Below are 27,775 nucleotides of genomic sequence, written 5' to 3' on the forward strand. Positions count from 1 at the left end.
TGGATGTATAAAATGTCTTTATTTAAAAAAAATTCTTACAGATTATCTAAACCGAAATTAACAAAGATTATCTATCTATCCATCTATACACAAATACATACATACATACACACACACACGATGATACATTTAGTAAATTACTGTTGTTGTTTCTGACAATAATCTGTAAAATAAAAATAAATAAACCATCAATTTGCAGAACTGATGACAGACAGATGTCAATCAGATAAGTCCTGCCTCCTCCTTCATTTCATCATGAACATCTGGGTTCATCATTCCAATCCACAGCTGTCAGCGTTAATGGACTAATTCATCTTGACAGGGATGGATATCAACAGGCCCCGACTCTTTCACAGCATCCTCCTTAGTCACGCTAACCTCAGCACTCTCTGTAGCAGCTGACTTGTCATCAGCAGAACCATGTTCTCTTTTATGCACGGATTTCTGCTGCTGTCGCTGGGGTTATTAATACCACCATCAGCATAAATGTTCGCACTCTGTACTAGTTCATCTTTAATCATCTCCATGCCATCAGTGAGACCTTTGGTATCATCCCAGCTCTTGTTATAGGGTATTTCTTTCAGCACTCTTCACTACTGTCCCTGAGCTCTCCCTCCTCTAACTCTTTCTCTTCTGCTTCTCTCTTGGCCCTTTTCTGCTGTGGGGGTTCAATTTCAGGGCTCGTCTCTGAGGTTCCCATCCAGATGTTGGTTCCTCTGGGGGTGTGAGACCCTTGCAGCGATGGTGAAATGTGCTTCCTCTCATGGTCCACCCCTTCAGTCTTTGTTGCAATACTACTGCAGGCTGACACAGGTTCAGCTGAAACAATATTTATCATCCATTTATGAGGAGGATGATTAAACACTTTTAAGATGACAATAAAATTCTTACGTGTTCAAACTTATACACAAGTGATCATTTGTATCAAGATGGTTGAAGCACAGCGGGCTCCATGCTTAAACAGAAGCAGTGAGAAAGTAAGATGTCAGTAAGATGTTTTGGCTCCATGATGGTTTTCGGGATAAGGCATCGCGCCAAGCAAATAGTTATGCAATGAGGTAGGATGGACATGCGTGAAAGGAAGGCTGTAGAATAAATGACAGTAAAACCCATTTAAAATTAGAACCAAATAACCCTCAACATTAACTCCCCACAGTCTGGTGAATCACAAAACTAATTATGACGTGCAAGTGTGTGTAAAATTCACTTTGTCAGGCCAATGCATTTTTTTAACCAGTATCCTGCAAGAACTGATCTCCAAACAAGAAAAATTTAAAGTAAATGCAATTTAATTTCTTTCCTCTGCTGTGTCATGAGACAGTTAATAGGCATTGTTCATCTCTCATTAACCATTAACCTTATGGCACTTTATAAGAATCTAAACTTTAGCTTATTCACATACATACTGTACCTAAAATTATTATGTTGAGTTATGGGGGAGAATGGAGAAAACGGCCTAGTGTTAAAACTTTAACCGCGATATCTGTCAAACTTTGGCTTATTTATGTATGATAAAGTATGATAAATGAGATGGTATACATGAAACCTTTACCAGGAGCAGGAAGTCTTGCATCTCCACTTATATACATGGCATTCATGGTCATCTTGCTTCAGAGGAAACTCTAAATTTACTTGTACAGGGAGCTGATTTCCCAGTGATTCAAGAGGGACGCAAAATTGCAGACTGCCAACAATATGGTGGAATTCCAGAAATAGAAATTTCTTCCAGACGTCAGGAATTTTGGAATGTTTCTGAGGCTTTTTTGCTTTCCCTAAGGGGCGTGACACATAAAGTCAGCGCAGGGCCGTGAGTCAGCCGCCATCCGCATGGTTTTTGTGCCATATCCTATACCAGCAGCACTAGTAGGGCTCTGAAGCTTTGTGGCAAATTCAGCACATTTACAAACTACGGGCATTTTAGAGTCACCAGCCTAACGGGCTCGTCTTTGGACCGCGGGGAAAACCAGAGTTCCCAGAGGAAATCTGCACCAGCATGGGGCAAACACGCAAACCGCACACAGAAAGGCCACAGCCAGCAGGTGCAGTCAAACCGAGAACTTTCCAGCTATGAGGCGTCAGTGCTAACCCCTCCCCCACCATGCTGCCCCAACCTCACAACCCAATGATTCCACCTTATTACCTAAATGTAGCCATTTCCACCTTTGTCCAGGTTAACAATTTTTAGCTACAATTAACTACTTCTGGCAGCCCACCATCTTTGTCTGCAACCAGGGGTCTCTTCAGTGATTGTGCTCTGCCTGCCTTCACCATAAGCAGATGTCATGCTACTCCAATCTCCAAGCAGTACAGTACCGTGGTTTTGCTTTTAGCAACAGCCTCACAAGAGCCATGTCAACAAGTTTCTTACATTTTACTCATGGTTTATCGCATTAGGGCAGATTAGGATCACAAACCGAGCCTCTCAAGTGTGACATTAAATGGCTCACAGAGCAGCTGGATTTTGCCTATTTGGAGCTTGCTACAGCCTCAACATTACTTTATCCTCACTGGATACAGTGTAGCCACAGAGTCCGATTGCTTGTTATCACTTCCCGTCCAGCTTCCCAAGCCATGACATGTGGTATTATCAGAATGTTTCTATTGCGAACATAATGTGTGGCACCAACGCCTTATCACTGAAAACACAAATACACTCAGGCTAAAATTACCTCATTCGTCATTCAGTCCATCTGAGTCTGACAGTGTAATGATACTGAGGCAGATACTGTGCGACCATATTGTGCAAATCCTGATATGCGGCCACATTCTTCATTACTGCTGGCACTAAACATTAAGACACTGAGAGAAAAAAAGTTCATTCTGATATTCCATTTTCTCATTTTCTACCATTTCACAACTCACGAGGCCACTGTTCAGCAGAAACGCATGTCGGATCCTCTTTTTGGCCGTGGCTGCAGATGAGGTTAAGTTGGTGTGTGTGATGCTGTGCAGAACACACTCATTTCCATTGGGGTAGCATGTTGCCATAGTGAAAAATAAGGGAACAGTGAGGCTTAAAGTCTCAGCTGGAGAATGCCGGACATGATACAATGCTGCTGGAATCGGGGGAGTCAACAAGAGTTGGGGTTTTGGGACGACCCAGGTTTTTGATTCCTGCCATATATCCACCCTTTTGTTTAGTTACAGAAAACATATGTGAAAAGTGAAAAAAAAGGAAGCGTTAAGCTGAATACAATGAAATGAAAGAAATGAAATGTTTTGCGCAAAAAAAAAAAAAAAAAAAAGCATCAGTAAGTTTGTGCTGGTGCAGAGACAAGCTTAAGGGCAAGAGTGTTTTTGTTACCTGGTCCTTTTAGTGGATATTCCTTCCAGTGATCCTGCAGTACAACATGCAGCACAGGGTATTCTATCAGTGTTTTGTAGCTCAAGTTGTCCCTCAGGCTCTTCTCAATCACCAATTGATGGAACCTATTTTAGATACATTTGAAGCACAAAAGCCCAGAGAAGTGATTACAAGGCAGCACGACTATGGCATGAGTGGTAAACTCAAGCGAGGATACGAACAAGGACAGCAAAACAACGTCAACTGGCAATATGAGCGTTTTATTCCATGAGGCACACTGGTGGCTGAAGAACCTTTGGAGGATTTAAAAGAGATCTGAGCCATGTCTTGGCAAAGTCAGGAACCTGCTTGGTGTTTGTCTCAAGAGATGAAATCTGACTTTTCCAAGAATTAAAAAAAAAGTCCCTCACAGCCAGCGCCTTTAGCTTTTTCTATGGGAACATCAGTCTAGCTTTTGTTGTTTGTTCAAGTATTCCCGTTACGAATTAGAGACGGCCATAATTCAATAAATAAATGGATTCCCAACAGACATGGGTTCCATCTAAATTCAACACATGCACATATGTATAGCTTAGCTTTTCCTCATCAAGATACAAGGATTAATACAGTATATGCTGGATATACACCGATCAGCCATGCTGTGGTATTTGTAGAAGATTCTTAAAGTCTGGCAGCTTGTAGAGTCAGGGCTCAGGGGATCAGACTTCCTAAGAATCCTAAGTAGCACATCCACCTCAAACCCATTGTGGGTCCTTCTCGAATCATTTTTGCTGTGTGGCAGGGTGCATTGTCTTGCACCATCATCGATGCAAAAGAAAACATGATCAAAATCAAATCCAGCATCAACTTTTTAAGGAATGTGAGCTACAATAACTTCTCTACTGGAACTAATTACACTGGCCATTCTTTGCTCCCAAAATGTATTAATGAGCCTTGGCCGCTCATGACCCTGTCCCCGATACATTGGTTTTCCTTCCTTGGACCCCTTCTGGTCAGTACAGACCACTGCAGACTGAGAGCATCCCACAAGAGCTGCAGTTTTGCAGCTGTTCTGGCCCAGTCATGTAGCCTTTTGTCAAAGTCACTCCAATCCTTATGCTTGTCTATATCAACTTCAGGGTCAAAATGTTCGCTTGCTAAACTTTTCAATGCCATACATTTTTTTTTTAATGCAGGTTCTGTTATGATGTCCCATTGTCTCACCTGTGCAGAGCTCAACAGTGTGAATAAGTAAGAATGACTGATTCTCAAGTGCAGTGAATGTGAATGATATTAACAGATGTGAAGTTATAGTTGTGATGTTTCTGATGCAGTTTATGTGCTGTCTGACTCTCTAAAGGAGTGTGTCTCTCACACACACACACACACACACACACACACACACAAACACACACACACCCCTGATTTGTCAAATCATGGTAAAACTTAATGTCGGGGCAAGTTAATAAACCCATGCAATAATCACTTTAGCAAATTCTGTAGATGATTAAATATTATAGATAATTAAATCTTGATTAACTATGGACAATCTGTGGTCAACCATCATTAAATTTAGAATCGATAGACAGTCCTACTTGATATAGAGGCAGGTTCAGAAATATTGTTTTTTTTTTGTCATTTTGGCCTCTGTACACCACCACACTGTATCTGAAATGAAACACTGGAGATGTAAGTGAAGTCGAGAATTAAGCTACAATTCAAGCAGTGTGAGAAAACTGTGGCAATAACCTTTTGGGTTAAAGTCATTTTCAGTGGCTCCTAAAAAAATGGAACAAATAGCTGATGAGCAGTACGGCCACCACATCATTTGTCAATCAATGTGGTGGCAGTGTCATCTCAGGGGCATGTGTGGCTGCCAGAGGAACCGGGTCTCGGGTGTTTTTTTATGACCCCACTGTTGATAAAAGTAGCCAGAATGAAATCTGAAGTGTACAGGGTGCAAATCTGATAGGACACCGCTTCATACTGCAGGTGGATAATGACCCAAAACATACAGGAAAAGCTACCCGAGAGTTTCTCAAGGAAAAAAATATGGATTTCTTTGCCTGGAGAAGTTGCTCAAGTCGGTCACCTAATGTCAAGCCAATAGAGCAGCTTTTCACTTAATGAAGACAAGACTGAAGGCAAAAACACCCAAAAACAAGCAGCAGCTGAAGGCAGCTGCAGTAGAGGTCTGGCAAAGCATCTCAAGGGAGGAAACTCAGCATTTGGTCATGGTCCAAGGGTTCCAGACTTCAGGCAGACATTGACTGCAAGAGATTCTCATCCAAGTATTAAAGGCAATCCTGATGTTGGTAATTATGTTAGTTTGTTCAAATATTTATGAGCCAATTAAAATGGGGATGTGTGTATAAATATGGACATAATTCCTGAATGGCTGCCAAATGCCAAACCCCTCGTATTAATTCACATCTTCAGTGTTTCATTTCAAATTCATTTTAGTGGTATACAGATGCCAAATCCAAAAAAAAAAAAATGTATTGTTCCATCTGACTGTATATTGGCACCATTCACTGTGACTGTCATACCACTGACAGCCTTTAGATTATTGAACCGTTGTTTGTTTCACACCCACTCCCCAAGCTAATCAAAGACCTGCTATAACATGACATTTGCAGGTCTTTACTAAAAGGGTCTGCTTTCAAGAAGCCCTCGCCCTTGGAAGGGTTTCTTAGGTGGGCTAAATTAAATTTTACTTGACCCCACAAAATAAAATAATAACATAATTTTCTGGCTAGTCCTGCAAGACAGATTAAAAAACATTAGTGATGGCTTGGAGGCATCAATACACACAGGACACCTCTTGCCAAATGGCAACCAATAGTTGACATATCAGAACATTAGAACATTTAAAACGTCCATGTAAATCTATACAGAATATTAGACACACAGGTAGAAAACAATAAAGTAAAAAAATTAGGATCAAAGATTAAGCTGTAAAAACAGTTTGTAAATGTGTTATGAGTGAAGCAATTAAAACAGTTGCAGTGAGAATATAAAAGACTGCACCCTTTGGAAATGCGCTTTAAGAGACAAATACTCTGTCCATTCCATTTCTTTTTATGCCTAACTCGTAATAAATTCATGTCAATTGATGGCTTTTATTTCTGTGCGCATACAAGCTAAACTGAAACATACGTGTTTATTAACAACAGAGAAAGAAGCGTAGATGGCAAAAGCAGATTGCAACTCCCTGTGGTGTCAACTGGATTGTTAAAAACTCTGACCATTTCTAGAAACCCGGCTGGATGGATCAGCCAAGAACATGCACACATCTGGTCTCTATATAATGTTCTAGTGAATGAACGGAACAGAGGGTTAGACGGATGTTCTATTCAGGGAGGTTCCTATTGTTTTCCCTCCTCTGTTGAGACCCATCAGCGAGGAGATAGCTGTGGTGAGGAAATGATGAAAATATTTGCGTATTGAACAGACCTTATTATGATAACAAATAACGTTGAAAACTCAAGACTAATCTCGCACAAAATTGAATTGGACATGTTCATAAATATCCACTAGTTGGTAACAGCATTGTTTCTGCAAATACAACTAACTGTACAGTAACATATTGTAAGAAGATAAGCTGTCAGTTGGGCTCATGTTGAAGTCGGACACTGTCTGGATGCTATTGACAGCAAATGGCTTTTGGTTTTTGTTTTTTTAATGTCAGATTTTCTGTGGTTGCCAATAATATGTCCACATGCATCCTTATGCAATGACAGACCAGGGAATCGTTTATAAAAACTGAAAATGCACAAGTCAGACCTTGAAAGATTCATATGCTGCTTATGCCAAATGCAGAATGTCTAAAAACAAAAGTTAATGAGAAAGTGCAGACGTCTAAAATCTATGAGCCAAACACAGTATGCACTTACCGGCAGCAAGCAATACTAACGTTAAATTAGTGTTAATGTTACGCAGGCATTGCAATTCATTGTAAGTGTTTTACATTGAAAGACACACATTACTCATAATCTTGGCCGTGAACGGTTAGGGATTTTTCAAGATGGCCTAAATAAATATTGAGGTATAAAAGTCTCGGTCACTATAACTGATTCTGCACTGCTCAGTGATGATGTCACATTTAAGACTTCTGATTACGTGGCACACGGCTAGACTGTAATAAAAGCGGGGGTTGATATGAAGTTCTCACTCTATGCAAAATGCACTTTAAAGTCTGACTGCAACTCCTATGAAGATGGTAGAGACTCATTTCAGCATAGTTGAATTTCAGGCTAAACATCCTTTAATCACATAGTTGTTGCTTTTATGTAATATAAATCTATCTACTGTAAACAGCATGAAGCTTTCTGAATATATGGTCGACCTAAGCATGTGAAATATTAAAGCGTATATATTTAATAAAAGGGAAATGTGTGTTGTTCTACTCTTTATCTGAGAGATGACAGCTTGTCGTCTCTGCCATCAAATGTGACCATTTGAAACATTTGTTGACACTCTTCAGACGCCTTCGGGCACAATTCCACATCACTTTGTATCGACTATATCTTTTTGGACATACGTAGCCTGGCAAATAGCCTCAAAGAGGCTGTACAGAAGTAAGAAATCAATTCATTTAGAATCATTAACACAATCCATCTGTGACACGGAACAGTTATCCGTGGCTTGATATTTTGGTAACAATACCCCAAATCCTTCCAGCATTGCAGGAGACCGAAGGAAGCATCTGTTACACAGGAACATTAAGGTAGCTTTAGGGCGAGCTGAGAGAGAGCAGATCGGCAGGCTCAGGAGGACTAAAGAGAGGGTTTGCCACAAATATGCGAGAGAAAGCACCATTTCAGCAGGACAAAAACATCCCTGTCTTACAGGTACAAACAGTGGTTGAAAAACAGGGTGCGCACACAGAAGTTTCCTATTTGGGCTTCAAATGTAAAACATTTGGGCTCTGCTTCTGACACATCAACGGGCACACTGGTTCCGTGGGATTCAGCTGGCTGAAAGAAAAAGAAGCTGTAAGGGAAAGGAGGAGAGGGCATCCTCTGAATCCCAGGAGTGGAATGAATGAAAAAAAAATTAAATAAACAAATATCCAGAAGGGTGTGAATGGGTCTCTTGATGCACTGTCTCCTTTCCAGTAAGTGGATGTTGACTAGTTACACAGTCATATTTAGTTTAGCACAAGAACGTATGTGTTTGACTGGGTTGATATTCCAGTATACACGGAACCACAAATAATGCAGTCATACCTTTTGTGTTGGACTTGGCAAATGAGTTTTATGTAGTCATGCTGTAATACAGCTTGGGGGTTTGCTTCTAAGACTGCAGTACTGAAAATGATAGTGACTTTCTGACCTTCTTTGAAACTCCTAAAGGTCTGAGGGGCCTCTCTCATTACAGCTTTAGTCTGTGGCCATATTCTTGATATATCATATGACGGGAAAAGGTAAAAGAGAGAGAGTTTCGACAATTAATTACTTATTACTACAGACTTGGCAAGAAACTCGATATCTTCTTGTGTGAATCATGTTAATAGCTGCTAGAAGTCAGGTACAAAATCATTCTTTGGAAATGGGTTACACAATTACAACATGGAAGATAACTACTGTTGTGACTCATCTATTAAACATTTTGCAGGAAACATCAAGGAGACCAATGGCTAGGGACCTCTCTACCTTAATATCCCTATTTTATACAATACCACCTTTCTAGCACATACTGAGAGACCAAGGTACAATAAATCAATATACATAAACTGAAGTTCTTGATACATTATTTATCACCACACCCAGTAAACAACATTACAGCCATTGTAGAACAGAGCCTGGGGGCACAGACGATACAAATAAAGGCCTGTTCCTACTTTGAAGCTTGGCTTGAAATCTTCTGCATCTGTTTATGCATTCAAGCATTTTAAAATTCTACTTGTGATGCATGTTTTGCTCGAAAAGGATGACAGCAAATGCGGATTGCTGCCTCTTTGCCTCGTCAGTGATAAAGACCATGATGATTTCCACGCAGGTAGAGGAACATCACAAGCAAAGTGTGTGAATAAAACACTGGGGCAAGTGCTCAATCATCACACATTTAAACCGTAATGTCCTGTTACTGACACGGTCATGCAAATATCCAACCATTACCAATGCGGAAGACTCTGCATACGGCAATTATTTATGTGTCTGAATGTGGAATGGCTTTCCAATCTGTTTTCTAGCTCACTCTTATGTAATGAAAAAGGAGGAACCAAGTGTGTCTTATTTGTGTGATGTGTGAAGTTTGCATATATAACTGACTGTCACCTGAGCACAAGTATGGTATGAAAATGGTGTCACTATAAAAAAAGATCCAGAGACAAACATGACATTAAAAATCAAAAGTTTGTCCACTATGTTTTTTTTTTAGTATTTTTAAGGGTAAATTCAAACACGAGCCACAATCAAACAATGTTGTCCAGCAGCAGGAAACATTCGGGAAGATGGGGAAATTTCTTTAACCAGTCTTTTTAAGAGAATGTCCAGACAAATACTTTTTGGCCTCATCTTTCAGTAATTCCTCTTTATATGTGGCAATAGATTATTATTCATCTGCTTTGAACATGTGTGCAGCCCAGCACGTTTAGGCAAAAATCGAAGGACTACTACGTGTGAGTGTGTGTGTTACAAGGAAGAAGGGTGGGATGGGAAGTTTCCCGATAGTTCATGATGGTCAGGGAGGGTAAGTATTATAAGCACCGAGGATCATTATTCACTTCATGACTAAGTGAATATAGAGAACAGCGAAACAATTTGACAGCAGGCGAGGAAAATCGATATTCTAAACACAATCCTCTGACTGCCATTTAACAAAAGAGAATGGCAGGTAGGAGGGGAGAGAGAGGACACAACGATGGAACAACTGTGATCATAAAGAAATAGAAAGAAAACAGGATTTCCCTCCTAGGAAATTACAAGTCAGTGATGCCACGTTTATGAAGAAATATAATGTCCAGATAAACTGGATCAGCTTGTATACTTGGATTAAGGTCATGACTGATCACACAGAGAGCGTACGTGTGCAATCACAGGATTCGGATCCCCAAAAGAAATAGTAGCTCCCATGTGAATTTCTGTGGCAAGTACGGTTTGTGACAGGGAAAAGCTGTCATTGCAAGATTACTGTGCAGAATTGTATGGAATATCCTGTTCTGAAATTGATCATTTGAAGGAGAAAATTCTGTTTATTTTATTCTAAGGAGTAATTTTAATTACCTTGAATCATAATTACTTTACTTCGTGTAGGAACTGGCTACATTTGTTAAGAACTTGAAAACCGTATGAACAACCATGACAGATATGATTTAGAAAATGTAGATCGCCATTCAGGTGGTTGTGTGACTTACTGTACAACTATTCTCTCTCCCTGTGTTTTTTGCTTCTGTCTTCATTTGTCCTGTCCAACAAATATAAAAGCACATATGGCTCAACTAAAAACAAAGACGATTTGGAAGATTGGAAAGGTTAATCATCTATGACTCTGTGTTTATCCTTTGAATAAGCAAGTACCCAGGTTGTTATCCCGTAGGCAAGACCACAGTCTGTTATGCACCTATGACTTCAGTGACTCGAGAAAGACTAAACATATAACAACCATGAAAACATCATAGTCATCTCGGTGGTGGTGGTGGGGGGGGTGAAAAAAAAAAACAACAGGTGACAAGTACAGAGCGAATTTCACCTCACAGAGTTGGCCTTTCTCCCCTCAGCTTTCATGAAGACTTTCACGTGATCAAACGGAGCATTCACATAAATCTTCAACCTAAAACAGAAAGTCACATAAACAGAGGAGGTTAGAGAGTCAACTCCAACCTCACACAATGGAGACAAAAGACATGGGTAAACTGGCTGCCCAGTTTTTAAGGTGGCCACTGTAAAGGTCAAAACACAAAGGGCTCATTGATTGTAGCACAGCAAAGAGTCACATGCACACGTCTCTAGCGTACTGACCGATAGTGTGCATGTATAGGCTCTGACTGAGGCAGTGTGTGTAAGGGACATCCTCCACGCTAATGACTAAAGGAATCTAGTCTAAATGACCGGCTCAGTGAGATATCTGTTCTGTTACAGGTTAGATTAGAAATTACATTAGATTAAATTAGAAATACTGGGTTCAGCATTCAAAGAGCATTGTTCAGACTGCAATCCATGTCCAGAGATACATGAGCTTCCAAATGGGGGAAAAAGCTAGTAAAGAGTTGAAGTACAGCTGCGGGAATTATACAGAACATGGAGAGACCTTAACCAAATCCTATGTGACTGGAATTGGATTCAGTTGGTTTATACGAAAAATAAGGATTGAGGAAAAAAAAGAAAAAAGAAACCTACTGAAGACAGAAAGCCTACTCTGCCACTTTACCTATATATGTACTCTATAGGAATCATTCACATTTGAGTTTAGCTCCATTGCAACAAGGTGTGTTGGCCCAAATCAGCTTAGTTACACGTTTACCTATGGTTACTTTTACAATTTTACAGAAAAATGCATTTGAAATTTCTTGTGGACAGAACCTACCCAAGTAACCCAAGTTATATTTGTACCTTAAGATATTTTGTTATAAACAGGGCACTTGTGCACACAGACTGCTCCGCATTTAGTCTATAACTGAGCCATTATCCCTAAAGTCACTGTTCCCGAGCTCAGTTGCATAGGATCTGGACTAGCAGGCCGGCTATAGGGTCCATGTTGCAGAATTCTGTGTTTTGACAAGTGGTTCATAAATGCAGTGCTCACATCTTTACATATACACAAAAGCTCCCGTGTTATGCAATACTCCAATGACAATATGATGCAGTAGCAAATGAATGTGTCACACTAGTGTTTGTATTGAACGTGGTATTTGAGCTTGTACTCGCTTGTCACTGTATCTGCATTTAAACAGCAATTACTGTAAGAAGTTAAATTAGCTTTCTCGCCACGTTTCCTGATAAATTGAGAGTCTTGATAAAAGCACATCTTTTCAGCACTGCCTTTGGCTTATTATAAACACATCTTTGGCTTCAGCTTTACAAGATCTGAATCGTATAAAGCAAAGACAGAATATCTCTACCTAGCACATTACCATACACATATCTAGATTTTCCATCTGACTATCGGATCGGTACTCAAGAAAAGCAGAAGATTGATGTGGTGCCTCTATACACAACCAGAACAGAAATATAATGTGAAATTTAAGTGTCAGTGGACCAAAGCTCACTTTTGACGTTTCACAGGGTCCGACTCTGTAGGGTGGATGTATGTGGTCAAGATCTGCTCCAGGGTCTGCCTGTCAGACACCCTTAAAATGAGGACAGAGATGGCAGAGGAAACACCAATTGTAAGTGAAAACATGACGTGAAGATAAACATCCAAGTGAAACTGGATCTAAACGTAACTCATGTCAGACTACAGCAGAAAAAAAAGGTGCATTTAACTCCAGTATCGGAATGGTAAAGCCAATTTTCATTTTCTTTTGCTGTAAACTAACAATAATTGGGTTTAAGATCAGACAATGGATAAAAAACAAAATACCATCAAAATTTATTTACAAGAGCATATTATCAAATGGACAATTTTGTTATTTGATCCAAAAGCATTGAATAAAATACAGTTATTAAAATGTAATATCTGTTTGCTTTGACAAGCTTTTGCGAGCTTTGACTTCAGCCTCCTTTAAATTTGAATTAGATAAAAGGTCTGATGATTAATATGGCAAGTCCACTTCTTTGAGCTGGCAGCATGGTTGGATTACTGCATGATGTAGCTCCTTCCACTAACTTCAATGCATTTCTCTAGAAATAGGCGAATTAAATGTTTCTGTGGAACCCTGAATTCCTTCTGCTGCTACCATCATAAGTTACATCATCAATAAATATTAGGAAAGCAGTTCTGGAAGCCCAGGCCATGGCACTACCTGGATGTTTTATATGGTTAGCAGTTCATATCTTTTTCGACACTTTGGCTTTTCTGTCACTTTGGTAGAGGTTAGTCTTGGTCTCATCAGTCCATTAGTCTTTGTTGCTGAACATATATATCCCTCATCTCTGTACTTCTTACAGCTAGAGGCTTGTGAAACTTTCATCCCTGGTCTGTAGGGGTTGTTTGTTAGGTCACAGACAGTTTTCCTCGCAGCTCTCTCGATGCTTCTGCGGACAGCTGTTGCGTTTTTTTTTTTTGCCCAACCAGTTCTGTGTTTGCCGCTTATTACACCTGTGGTTTCGATCTTTTTCAGCATATTTGCAATGGTCGTATTAGCTATGCACAATGTTACTGCAATGCCTTTGATCGTTTCTCTTTTTTGAAAATCAAAATGACTAGTATTTCCTCCTATACAAGGCCAGCTGATCTTCTCCTGACTCATCCTTTTTAACAACCAAAAGTCTCAATGACATTAAAACCCAATGCTAAATCCAACGGGACTCTGATAAAAACAATAAATATTTTTTCACTATCAATCTCACAGTACGCACTGGGGTAACTAGAAACACTGGTAGGCCTCGTGGAATGGATAATGTTTGGATCATTTAATACAAAAGGGGCTTTGTTCCATGTTCTTTAAGATATGTTGGTAGCATCAAATAAAAGCTAAAATACTCAACTTGTGTCTCAAAATCCCCTTCTGCTCTTAAACCCAAATGTCAGTGTACAACTAAATTATTAGGCATGCAGTCCCGATTATTTCATAGGAAGTACCCCTTCTGAGTATCGATCATTTTTCTTTAAGCTCACATACAACTCGTCCATCAGCAGAAACAATCACAAGTATATTATTATTATAGATAATACATATTGTTGTGTAACTCACCTTCTTTGAATGAATTCAGTGTTGCTCTGGGGAAAGATAAGCTTCAGGTGCCACATGAACTGTTTTTCTCTGAAAAAGACAAAAAATAAAAACATATTGTTAGAGTTGATTAAAACCAGTAGGATGCATGTTTACAACAGAGACAGATGAGGTCACTAGTGCCCTCATAGTATAGTCTTCACAGTCAAATGCTAATGCTGTTGTTTAAATTGAGAATATGAAATGGATTCAGCTTTAATCAGTCCAAGACAATTCATCCGGCTGCTTCCAAGATCTTGTCCATCTGGGTAACTGTGTATGTACGTTTGACTGTTTGTGTAAATGAATAAACCAGAGTTACCATGGAGATCCATGACATATACACTCAATATTAGGACACCAGCTGCTGGATATCACATAATGACCACTTCTTCTGGGGTAATTGTTTGGGCAGTAGCTATAAAATGTGGTTGGGTTTTCTGGGTTGCTGGGCGTGCTTTACAACCAAACATTTATCCCCAAACCAGCTGCTGTGTTCATATCTACTACTGTCTCATGATACAAAAATAGCCCACAAAGTCTGGGAGATATGAATAATTGAAATAATTTCACCTTTTTTATCTTTTACAAAACATTTTTATCTTTGAAAAAAGCACATACAAGTAAATTTGATTGAACCAACAACTGTGAGATTGGTGGACAACCGCTCTACCTTCCTGCGCCACAGTCGCCAGTAACTTGCTATCACCTTTCACTCGTGGTCATAACCAACTGAACATTCTTGGAAGTTGCAGAACAACCACGAATTTCTCATGTTGTCATTATACAGGCAAGACATCAACATGCTTCTCCAGATTCATACCCCACGTACTGAGTGCTGAACAGAACTACAAAGTAATGCATAGACCGACGCCACAGAAGTTGCCACGTATAGGGTGGAGCTGATTCATCAAGCTCTCTTCAACATTAGAGTAGGGCAACTGGGGCCTTGACGGATCCAAGGAATGAAGTTAAAACATACCCTCAGAAAGAGGCAAAGCTTAATTGTAAGGTACATGCAAAGCCCCTTGTTATTAGAGATTTAGTATTAACCAAGGGCACAACTTGGAGGGTTTTTTGAGATCTGTAATAAAAAATGTTAGAGACCTTTAGAGTCATCTAAAACTAAACTAAAAAAAAAAAGGTTTTAGCTTCTCAGAGACTTGACGATTGAGATGAGATTTATTCACATTATGATGACTATTAATGGCAGCACCACATCTTTTGCCAATCCCTGGATTTTCATTTTACTCTATGCTGTGCTGGTGTTAAAGAGCTAAGCGGATGGAGGAATCATGAACTAATACAGCTAAATCCAGACTCAGATGCAGACACACAAAACGGCAATGAGGTGAGCATAACTGGTACACATTAGGACCCTCGACGAAATGCATATATAGTTTAGAGTGATCACGTACCTATAGAATCATGAAAACATGTATTAGAAAACACATCTATAATAAAAATAAAAAAAGAAGAACACACAATGAAATTGAGAGTAAGGAGGTCAAGCTGTAGCTAGTGAAGACAGCAGTAGGCATGTTGGGTTCGAAGGAAAGGAGCTGGGAGGGGATTCCCTACGCAACTGGAGGAGGGCACCTGACACCTCCAACCTCTTAGTCAGAGGAATTGAGATAGTTGCTTAGTTTCTCCTTTGGTGCGTCAGTGTATGTGCAGTTGCAAATCTAAGTGTGTGTGTTCGTACATGCAAGCAAATGAGGGTGCAGCACCAGGTGGGATGCAATTATTCTGTCATTACAGCAAATGGAAACTATGTTTCTTAGTGGAAAAAGGGCTTGCCCAAAGATGTACGCAGTCATTTCAGGAAAGGTCACAGTGCATGCCTGCGGTGAATGCCGTGATTTGTTGGCTATAAAAGTCAAAACACGTGAAAATGCTTTAAAAATAAAAGACTAATATTGTTACTTAACCGTTTACTCCTGAGGAGTTTTACGTTCTAATTCTGTTTATTTTGTCCCATTCTAAAACCTTAAAAATCTTAAGAAGAGAAAAACAAAAAAAGGTTGGTGGGTTCAAATTATTTTCAGCAGCACACGTTGCTTAGGAGGGATGAAAGCGGAATTGCTTCCCAAGGGGTTGCTGCTTCCTGTTTCTCAAATTGGCAGCTCAATAGTGTTTTGTTTCCCCTCACTAGGTTACACAAAAATGTTTTTGATAAAAATCACTAGTCTGGACAAAAACTTAAAAAACCCTTAAGGAAGGCGTACAGAAAACACGAATTCTAAAAACAATAGCCTGTTGTTTCATTTTTTTTCAAGAGAACAGCCATGTTTGAACTAAATAAAATAAAATACCTCACTGATTTGGCTGCACAAAGGCTCTTTTTGTATTACAGACTATTATCAACAGCAGAGAGAGGTATTTCTTACACACATACACACACACTTTGGATCAATCATCATATCCCAGAATTTTCATAGTAAAAAAACAGGAGTTTGTGTCGTTAAAAGCAACAAGCAGTGCTACTAACAAAGCAACATTTACATTTGTACTCCCCCCTTTCAGCCATACGACTTTTCCAACAACCAAATTGATAAATAACCCTTAATTAGAAAAATGACAATGTTTGTGTTTTAGCACTGAACCCTTTAAAGTCTCTTTCACATAAATCATCAAATCCTATATTTCTTCGAACTTAATCCGTGGGCAGCGAATGTGAGAACGTGAACGTGTATGTTTGTAAGACTAATGACGTGTGTGAGCACTTGGCTTTGTACAATTCGATGTATTAATGCCAACAAAACAAGAGACGGATCGAGCACAACACTCTTGCCTTTTGAATAGGTCCACTGAAATGACGTACTAGTTTGTGTTAAGCATAATGAACCCTTCAGCATTTTACGGTAAAACCGTCCTGGCTGTCTGTCTAAACTGAAATTAAGTCTGAGCAACTCTCTGTGGGAGACTTAAATAATTAAGCAGTTTTGGAGTAAAAAGAATATATTGCTGATTAAGTAAATGATTGGATTTGGTTGTGCCACCACCACTGGAGAGAAAAAGGTCTGGCTGGTGGTCTGGCAGTCAAAACAGAACTCCAACAGGCTGGATTAAGGATTGGACAGATCCAACAAAAATAGCGTAACATATGAAACCACGTATTTACCCATCAGAGGCAGATGTCACGAGTTGGGTGGCAAGTGGGTGTCAGTGGAATAAAATGACAGGACTCTGGAGTCACTCAACTGAGACACAACAAATAAATCCAGTATATCCCGTATATCCATGGTTGAATCCACAACCTCAGAGGATGGAGCGAAAAAGATGCCGATGGAAGAAATGCAGACAAAGATTTCAGGCAGCTTCATTATTTGCTGCACAAATTCTACAGTTATGATCTGGGTTTTCCTTCCCTGAGACATCCAGAAGACAAAGAAACTAATATGTTTGGGGTGTAAGAATTCATCACAAATAGCTTTGCGAGGCTTTGATGATCATTGCTGGCGTGACATTATCTTTACATATAGAGTAAGGACCTTACATGCTGGACCAGTGGACCTGTTGGTTAAGAGTAATACAAAAGGATAAACCAGGTCTTTAAAGCAGCTGCACTTGAGTAGGATTAATACTCCTGGTACCATGACTGCCTTTGCCACTAGTCCGTGTATTCTGCTGATGTAGCCATATTTAGACCAAACAAATCAGGGTGGCACTAAAAGAGACAGAAGTGTTTCATGGCCAAACGTCATTAACGATGCAGTTGCTCTGTCCAAGTAAGAAACTGTGTAATTAATTCGGAACAACTCATGAAAACCCAATTATTAAAATTCAGTCAACCGAACACGGCAAGCTTATGCTCTCTAGCACGTGCAGCACACTCGCATTTCGGATTAATTTACAGTTTGGAATTTTACTCAGAGCCAGAGAGCAGCATGTAGCTCACAGTCATGTGGCCAATTGTGATGACAGACTTTGCAACACTGATGAAATTGCTGCTTTGCCACTCAGATGTGAGGTTTACCTCGGATGGCAACCGGCAGAGACTCTGTTCTATATCAGCAGTGGTTAATCAAGCCAGTGACTGCCAGAAGACTGTCTGCTGGAGTGTACAAAGCATTTGTCTACAGCTGCGGAGGATTGTTTCATTTGAACTTAATTTTGGGAGAGAGCATGTGAGCATGCAAAGAAATGAATAATCGTCCCCCGCCATGCAATCTGTGGTAAAATGTGGTTCTGTCTGCTTTAAGTCAATTGGAACCTTATTTATCATGTGCAATATTTCTTATACCTCTCACATTTCTACAAACCTGTAATGAATGTCACTGCTACATTACAGTATTGTAAAAAAAACTGCATCAATTGGCCTAAAGGAAGTATTGAAAGCTTCAGCTGTGACTTGATGTACAAGTGCTTTTCCAGTGACCAGTCCCAGGGGGAGATGCCGTTGCTGATCGGTGATGTTCTGACACCCTATGGGAATAAGAGCAAACTATGGATGTTGGCAAGTTAACTATAGTTAAATTTTTACAGTTTTCTAGCGTCTGCAAAACATTGGATCCAGTGTAGTCTAGAATTTTGTAAAACTGCAAAAATAAATCTGGAAAGGTGCCTGTTTTTATCCCAAAAGTGCTATTCTGTTACGACTGGAGGCTAAAGATATTGAAGATGTTTCGCCTATAATGCGAAAGGATTATAATATTCGAAGAACTTTCATGGGAAAACCTGATTTGAAGGAGCTACAAGAAATGCTGACTTGAGGCTGTAACATGCTGTTGTGGAATGTACAGTATGTAGGAGAACATGCATAGGGTCTTTCACTAATGTTCACAAGGCTGCCGGCAAGTTTTGTGTTTTCTTGCATGAATGACCAAAATGTCTCTGCACTGGGATGTGGATTCATTTGTTTGATTTTCTAGACATGAGGAAGAGATGCAAGCAAAAAGATGTTGAAAAATATGATCTGAGTACACATGTTTTCAGAGAAATTAAAAGTCCTATCCTCTGACAGTCACAGCTGACACAGCTGGATCAGTTTGCAGCTGTTAAAAGATTTCTGATCAAACATAAGCAGATACTTCATTAAAATGTTTTATTGCTAAAAGATGAAAAACCCTGTCTCTAACTACAAAATTATTTTTGCTTCAGATTTCAGGTAACCTATAATAAAAAAAAAACATATTCACGATGATAAAAAAAAAGCTGTTTTTCTGTTAATAATCAGATCTACATTTTATACGGAGCCTATTTTATTGGCTAAACTGAAGAAAAAGTTTTACTTGATAGTGATTTGGAATTTGCCATTTGTCTCAATATAAAAATGCATTGTCAAATTAGTCCAATCATTCGTAGCATCCGATAGCTAATAGATTTTTTTGCCAATCTGAGTTCTCCAAAGGAGAATCTCATGTCCTCGCCCACGTGATGACAAGGAACAATTTCTTCATTCACTCGTAGCTTTATCAGAATATGAAGTTACAGCAAGATCGAAGGCAATTTGTTAAATCGGGTAACAGAAAACTGGAGCAATGCCCGTGTGAGAAATTTAGTTATTGAATTTCATGCTGCCTTTACAAAAATTTAAGCTAAAATCACAGACCAGCTTCTCTACAGACCTACTTAGTTCACTCAGTCCAAGAAATAAGTTTATGTGTAATAACTTTACTTCATCTAAAAAAGTATTAGCAACAATAAAACTTAACTCACAGTTACTTGCTGTTTAACATCTGTAAATTTCAAGTACAACAATTAGGTCTTTTCTAACAAAGAGAACTGGGTTCATTATGGCCGATTCCCAATATGTGGCAAACTAACACACATGGAATAAATCTACAGCAGCTTAAACTTCGAATTACCTCAAGTTCTTCCAGAAATATGTTCAGGTAATACCTACAGTAACTACATCTACACTAAGTTGTCCAGTCCACTCAAGCAGTCTATGAGAAAATGCTTTGCAATGCCAGGCTGAGGCTGTAGAAAACATAATTCCACCCTAACACAACTACTCCCAATGTTCTGCCAAATGCCAGCTATTATATGCTTACCCTCCAAAGGCTGGACTGAGAGGCAGCCTGTAATTTTTCATCAATCTCTTTACTGCATGTGCCTTGTTTTTGAAATTAGTCACCAGCAAGAGGTGGAAAGAAAATAGTTTTGCACCCACAATTTTATGTACAAACATTTAATCAAATAGACACATGCTCACACACACACACACACACACACACACACACACACACACCATTGCTAAGCATGAAAGCCCTCTCAAGTCAGCTGTCTGCCAGTAATGATCCTTCTCTGGCAGTGTGAGTGCGTAGCATGAATATGTCGCTAACCAGCTGCAGTTACACTGCTCACACATCTGCTTTTTATATTATGTACTTGGTACACTCTGAAGCACATTCTCTCTCAATCCCTCGCAATTTATTGTATTACTTTCATCCCATCCCCTGTGCCCATTTGTTGGTCTGTGAATACGATCCTGTTCACAGTGACACATGTGAGGCCATATCTAAGCAGACTAAACAAAGAAATTAAGACTGTGCAGCTGGCTTACGATTCTCCTAAGCACACGTACTATTTGCTGGAGTAGTTGTGAACTTTTCACACGCTGAACCTTTATAAAATAAGTATAACTTAACAGACACACGAGTCTCATCCTACAAAAGCTTTCTGTCATAATCTGACAAGCCTTGTGTGGAGAATGGGTAGTGCAGGGTTAGGGAGGGTGGATACAGTCTGCTATTACAACCTGACATAATGTTGCCTCATCCTGAGATGTGACGTGCACATTAACTTGCCTGCAAAACACCAGAGACAAATATGACAGAGTGGTAGATGTAAGGATGGAAAAGAGGGTGGTGAAAGGGAAAGTAACAACATAAAACCAGCTGGAGGGACTGACAAAGGGCTCTTTTAGTGGCAATCCTGATTGGGACCCAATGTTGCCCCTGGGCATTTTAGACTCGTAAAACTTTAATATGCACTTCAATGCCCCCCTCCCCAACCTCTTTTCTTCTTTGACCGAGGAATCCGAGTGGCAGGTCTCAGCCTCAAAAGAAAAGCAAAAATGAGTGGCAGTGGGCTGTCCAAAGAGGAATAAAAGGTGCCACAAATGAAAAGACCCCCAGTGGAATCGAATGAATTAGGAAAAATGCCAACGTGAAAGAAAAATACTAACTACTATTCTCGAGGGAGTAGTCGGTCTTTAGATGTGCAAAGTTGAAAACACTGGTAACTTCTCCCGAAACCAAAAGGAGATACCGACAGAAAACACCGACATTGTGTGCTAAATGTATGTCATTATGTATTAAGTGTATTTTAAATTGACCATGATAATGACATTTTCCCCCCTTTTTCCTACAATTTCATCATGTGGCCACAGCTTGTCTGTTTTTTTCCCTCTATAAAAACAGGGTCTAACAACACAGTGCTCATTCGAAGACTGAATTTCTGACTAAAAATCTTGACGCCGTAAAAAAAAAAAAAAAAATACCAAGGTCATCCAGCTACAATTGAGGGTAACGCAGAGAATGTATGTAATCATGTGTCAAATACACGTTTACATACGTTTTCTGTCCAACTTTTCTCTTCAAGCTTAGATAATATATTTACATAAATGGCCCTGATTGAATAGGAAAAGAATATTGAAATAATCTCCTCACTTTTATACTTATTTGTAACTGCCAAGAGTTTACATATTGAGGCTTAAGTGTGTTACTATGACAATGAAAGGGACAAATCGAAAGCTACTTTACTGCAGCATTGAATACAGCTCCCGTAGCCTTGGCTGCTTTGAAGTTGCAAATACATCAGGACTTAGAACAGGACAGAGATCCGACAAGGGGCCAAACAAATAGCTATGACTTCCCAGTTTAAAAGGCTCATGTCTCGTACATAACAGGAACCGTAACCTCGGCCATGTAATGTCTTAAACTCTCATGCAATTTTTGCTACCTTCAACTTCAGTGACACCTCAACTACCTCAGGTAACTTATATGATATTCATGAGCAGGTATCCATGATTGATCTTCATGCACAGGAGCGCCCGGAGAGAACCTAAATTAGGGGCCAGCTCTAAACAGAAATGCTGTTAGGGCTTCACAAGAGTGCCATCGTGTGGTAAAGCAAAACACCAGTAATCTGACAAGTTCATTTTTGTTACAGACAGAGCAGGACTTCACCAGAAAAGTGTTAAGAGCTGTCTTTGTCTGTGAGAACGCTTATTATAAACAGTCTCACAATGTTTGGACCAACACTTGTGCTGCTCGGATGGAAATTTAAACACCCGTGGTTTTACCATTACTTCAGCTTGCGTTTCGTCTTTTCCATGATGTGGTAACAACAGCATATAATAATTAAATATTTAAATATGATGACTATGGCTGAGATAGTAATGACGAAGTAAAAGTTTTTGTTATCTTCTTCTATAATTAATAAGGATTTCAATGTTCATTTCAACGTGCCAAAAGCAAACGGCAAGTCAAAAACAAGTGACTTGCTCACCTCTGCCGTTTTGGCTACACTGAAATATTAATTGTGCTAAAATGTGATGCTTTTGTACTTCCTGCACCATTTCATTTTTTAAATAACATTTAACGACAGTACAGATGCAGACAAAGAAGAATAATAAATCGAAAAGGATGTAAACTGTAAAATTTTTTCATTCAATCATCTACAGTTTACTCCAAACAACAATTCATTTTTTGCAATATGCTGAAGACACTTTGTTTTATCATCAAAAGAGAGCTGTTAGATGAAAGTTCAGAATTTCAGCTTTCATTTGATGGTATTTACATTCAAAAATATAGAGCACAGCTTCTTTTATATCAGATCACCCACATTTTATCTCTTCCAAAAGTATTGGAACATGTTATTGACAGGTGTTTATTGTCACCTGGGCACGTCCTGTGAGATTAAATGAGAACTCTTGAATTTAGCAAACCATTTTATAAGACAGTAACTGTTGTAAAAATGGTAAATCATCATGAAAGCCAGAAAGCTCTTTTTGGGAGAAAAGCAATGCATTTGGAATCTGAATGGCTGCATTGTGTAAACATTGGGAGTAGCCGATATAATAATACAATAATATTCGATACAATAATATGGAATGTTTTTTATGTTTTTTATGTTTATAGATGGTTAAAAAAAACTATTTTACATCAGTTTAGGTTTAAGTTAGGATCCTCTTACCCTTAAATAACATTTAAAGGACATAAACATAACCCTAAACCTAACATAACTGGTTGTGCATTGCAGAAATGATCAAGGAGTGTATAAAAGTTATAGTAAAATAATAAAAATTATATCAGTGCAAATGTTTGCATCTCATGAATCCATTAAAAATAAACTTGAATTTCTGATAAAGGAAAATTTAGTTTAGCTGAAAATGTATTAAATATTATGTTGATGAAAAAAATGTATTTGTCTTACCCTTTCACACATCACAATAAGGGGATTCAAACTTTTGCACCCAACTGTATGTTGTTTAACATATAGATATTAATATATAAAACTTTTATCAGATATGCATCTTCTGGCTGTAAACATATATGTCTTCAGTGTACTACTACTACAACAATAAAAAATATTAATCTCACTATTCCAATACATTGGGAGGGGATTTGATATCTGAATAACTGGGTTCTTACTTCGTGAAGAAGGTGGAATTTTCTCTGCTCCTAGTGAAGGTGACGGGAAGGAACCTTAACGTGATGTTCATTTTCCGGGCGTTGGATGCTAGCCTCTTTGCCTGGACGACAAAAAAGTACAGTGTAGCACAATAGTACAGTACAATATTAGAGCTGTAATAAGTTGATTTATTAACAAACAGACAAAAAAAAAACTAGCCAAAATTCATTGTGTAGGTCACTTTTAAGAAATTATGTCAGGTATTTTACTGAAAAACTGTGAATGCATTCCTCTACACTGTTTTCCGATAACTGATATAAAACTGATAACTGAAGATTAACTGATATAAAAATTACCATTACTATAGACAATATGTCCATTATGTGTATGTCAGTGTGCCCTAAACAGTACTGGTACATGCACAGTTCTGACAAAACACCAGTTGAGTAAATCTGGCTTAAAACAGAAACCTTCTATTCTTAGCCTTGAGAAGATTTGTTGTGACCACAGGCTGGCTGACATTTCAGTTCAGTTCAAAGCCAGGGGGGATATTCTCTAAGAACAAATAGGATTTATTGATGCAGAACATCTGTTCTGCATCAATAAATCCATCTTTGCAGGTTTCATTAACACTTAAACCAAAGATGACCTGTACCTTTTCTTACTGCTCTCATCTGAATTTGAAAGAACGGGCTTTTCCTTTCAGGCACTCATGTAACTCCTGCATGATAATTGGCAAGTAAAGACAGTAAAGGAGATTTATGAAAAGCTAGGTACCTGGGTAGTAAGACATTAATTCACTAACTCCCGAAGCTCATCGGGTGCCAAACGGTTATCTCTCACTAACAATAAGCCTCATTATTTTCATTAATTCGTGACCACTGAAGCAGTCACGGCCTCCAGACATCCCATAAAAGAACATGCATTACTCCATGCACGTATCAAATATCACTGTGTTTTGCTGTAGTAACTGTACAGGTGAAAGCTGGCAGAGAGAGTGAGTCTTACATAAATCGGAGTGTGTGGTTTGGAACAACAGCTGGAAGCATTGCGTAACTCCTACGCCACAAATTATACAAGAGAAGTAATAAAAGCTGAAAGAAAAAAACACTGAGAGGATCCTGGTTTCTACTGTTTACTATTATTGTTTTAACTTTTGGATTTTTTTAACAAGAGCATATCAACAAAACAATAACAAACTAACCTCAAAAGAAAATGTTGAATTTTGGAACCAGCATTTTGTAAATTGATAAAGTGATTATTTGGATTTGGAGAATATAAGGAGCAATAAACCTTAAACTTTGCTCCTACTCACAGACCTAAGAAATAAAAGCTATTTGACATGTTAATAGCTCCATGTTTCTCAAGAACAGATCTCAGATGTCTGTGATGCAGAACCAGAAGTTAGGTCACACGTTATTTAATATCAGACTGACAGAACAAGGTAAAACTGGTTGTGTAAGAAGTAAGTGTACAATTCGGAAAAGGGTATTGTTTACTGACTAGTGGCATTTTAGCAGCACGTTTAGCAGCAGCAATTTTCCTTTTTTTTGCATGTGCAAGTATGTTCAAAGCTTCTTTATTGTGTGCACTTGTCAATGCGGTACCTAATTGCGACTCTTAAATAATTTCTCTCATACACTTTCTTCAATGTTTCAGTTTTGCTTAAGCTGGACCAGTGTGTAACTCCTGAACACTGCTTTGTGCAGTAAAATACTTTAAATCTTACCCTGTATAAACTTTAAATCTTACCCTGTATTTTGCAAGAATTTGGCCCAAGATCGTTTTTCAGCACTTGAGAGAAGAGTCTTGGCTGAACAATTGTGGAGTGCTGCTCTTTTTAAAAGTCAACACATTAGCAGTAGCTACAAAAATGCAGCGAGAAGCATCTGGTTTTAGTTCCCTAAACAATTCACACGGAGTTTACTCTTGCACCGGTTTTACCAACCGAAAAACCTCTGACAGCTTTGTTTTGATAAATAAATACGCCGCTGACCTAATGTGAAGTCTCATAGATAACAGGTCAATTAGTTAGAGCTTAATAGAGTACACTGATGGGGGCCTGGTGGATTAATAGGTTGGGATGCAGGTTAGAATCCCACCACAACAGGTGAGGCCCCGCTCAGCCATCAAGGGCCACCTTGGTGCCAGTCCCAAGCCTGGACAAAATGGGAGGGTTGCGGCTAGAAGGGCATCCGGAATAACAAGGGAAAAAAAATCCCTCATCCCAAATCAAAGTGTGGCGACCCCTAAAGGGACAAGCTGGAAGCCACTGATGTATAATAGAGCCTTCTGACAAAACGTTTGTGATAACTATGATATCCAACTTGAGGCACTGGCATTTTTGATACCTCCTATTCAGTCAGAATTATTGAACATCACTGGCAACAGTGCAGAGATACTCCCTTCTTACGGGTTTTGAGGAAGGCTCACCCAGAACAATTTCTGCTACCGTATCTTTAAGCTACATCTCAATGACTCACTTTTGAAGTGGTACGAGGAGCCCGGACGAGATTGTCTCTGTTGGCACCATCAGCAAATCTCCCCGTATCCTCCAGAAACCTGTAGTCTACGGCACAGGTAAGAATCAAAAAGCAAAGAGACAAAAGTAAATGAGAAGCATTTCTTTTCATTATTGAAAAAAAAAATTGGGCAGGAGTAAAGAAGACACTCACCACTTAAAAGCGCCATTTCATCAAACTGTGACAGGGTCACAAAGGCAGTTTTATCTCGGACTCCACCACATCCTGAATCAGTTTTGTGTTTTTTCACACATATCAAGCTAGGAAAAACAAAAACAGACGTACGTTAACGACATATCAGCTTCCGACAGCTCGGATGATTGCTTTGCTTAGCATCAAAGCTAACTGCAAGCTGACAAATTCCAAAGTGACGCTGAAAAGAAAGGCACTTCAAGAGTATGTAAAAGCTGTCTGCCAATGTCTGCTTGCTCAAATGTCTGAAATTTTTCCCGCAATGGTCACAAAGCTCATCCCTTGTCTGATGCAGTGATTAGCCAATAAATCAATCATCAGGAAAATATCCTGAAACGATTTAGATAAGAATATTGCTAAATATTTCCAGCCTGCAAAATTTAAAGTTTCTCCAATTCCCGATATAACATCTCAGTTTGTAAGCAGATTATTATTATAAGTGCGGGAGCTGCTTGGTGGTATATCATCTACAGAGCAGAAACTACTGCTTTAGCGTCTATGTAATGGAACGACAAGAGAAATGTTTTATGCACTAGGATGATAATCTCACCTGCAAGAAAGTGTAAGACAGCCAGGGCACCTGTACTTCGCCTCCTCTGACCCACATACAGCACAACTGTTGGACAAATAACATGTCAGCATGGTACAAACAGAAACTGTAAGATGCAACCTTGCAAATAAAAGGGAATCTTGTGCTAAACACTGCGAACCAGGTGCAACAATAACGGTGTCAAGTTCGGATTTTGATTATGCAGATAACTTAAAGAAGGCTTGACTGTAATGAATGGGACACACAGAACAGCTGGTGTGCGTAGTTCTGTAGGCTGAAAAATCATCGGGGATAGTTAGAAAAAGACACACTCCCAGCAACGCTTCGGGTTTTAAAAGACCGTCTGCGCGATTTCAACCATCTCCGGGATATTTAACGTAAACACAAACCGTCAGCCAGCTGTGTGAGGCTAATATTAGCACTCGCTAACTGTTACCTAGCTTATTTTAATCCCCCTTAATACATTTTACATGCTTTGTTTTTTAGCTCATGGGGGAATCTGCTGATTTATTTGCAAACAGCACGGGTGTCAAAAAGTAGTTCCGTCAGAACAGAACAGAATAGCCGTGAGCTAGCTAGCTATCTAGCTCTTAGCAGTCTGCTCATGACTGTGTCCTTTAATCTACTTACATCGACAGAGAAATTTTCCTTTTCGGCCCTTTCTGCTCTTCTTCGTCCCCCCTACTCTCGTCTTGGTTCTCCACAGCTGACATGTGGTCCGTTGTTGGCAGACTTAGAGAGCACATTACTGCAAAAGCGTAAGCACACGTTGGACACCACCGGCGGCACCAAAACAAACCGTCTTCCGCCGGTGGCACAGGCAGCAC

The 27,775-nt window shown here is 39.3% G+C and overlaps 1 protein-coding gene across 1 annotated transcript; it reads right to left on the reverse strand.

Annotated features, from left to right (window-relative positions):
- On the reverse strand, positions 1–27,763 carry znhit6 (zinc finger HIT-type containing 6). Its single transcript, XM_067513094.1, has 10 exons — positions 27,579–27,763; positions 26,949–27,014; positions 26,360–26,466; positions 26,168–26,253; positions 23,705–23,805; positions 14,082–14,150; positions 12,495–12,575; positions 10,979–11,059; positions 3,305–3,429; positions 1–819 (listed from the first exon to the last, which is right to left on the reverse strand). Exons 1-10 carry the CDS (start codon positions 27,692–27,694, stop codon positions 581–583), a joined length of 1,071 nt encoding a protein of 356 aa, XP_067369195.1. The 5' UTR covers positions 27,695–27,763; the 3' UTR covers positions 1–580.
- Positions 27,764–27,775: the final 12 nt, after the last annotated feature.

Source organism: Channa argus, chromosome 8, assembly GCF_033026475.1.
Source record: "Channa argus isolate prfri chromosome 8, Channa argus male v1.0, whole genome shotgun sequence".
Classification (NCBI taxonomy): Eukaryota; Metazoa; Chordata; class Actinopteri; order Anabantiformes; family Channidae; genus Channa; species Channa argus.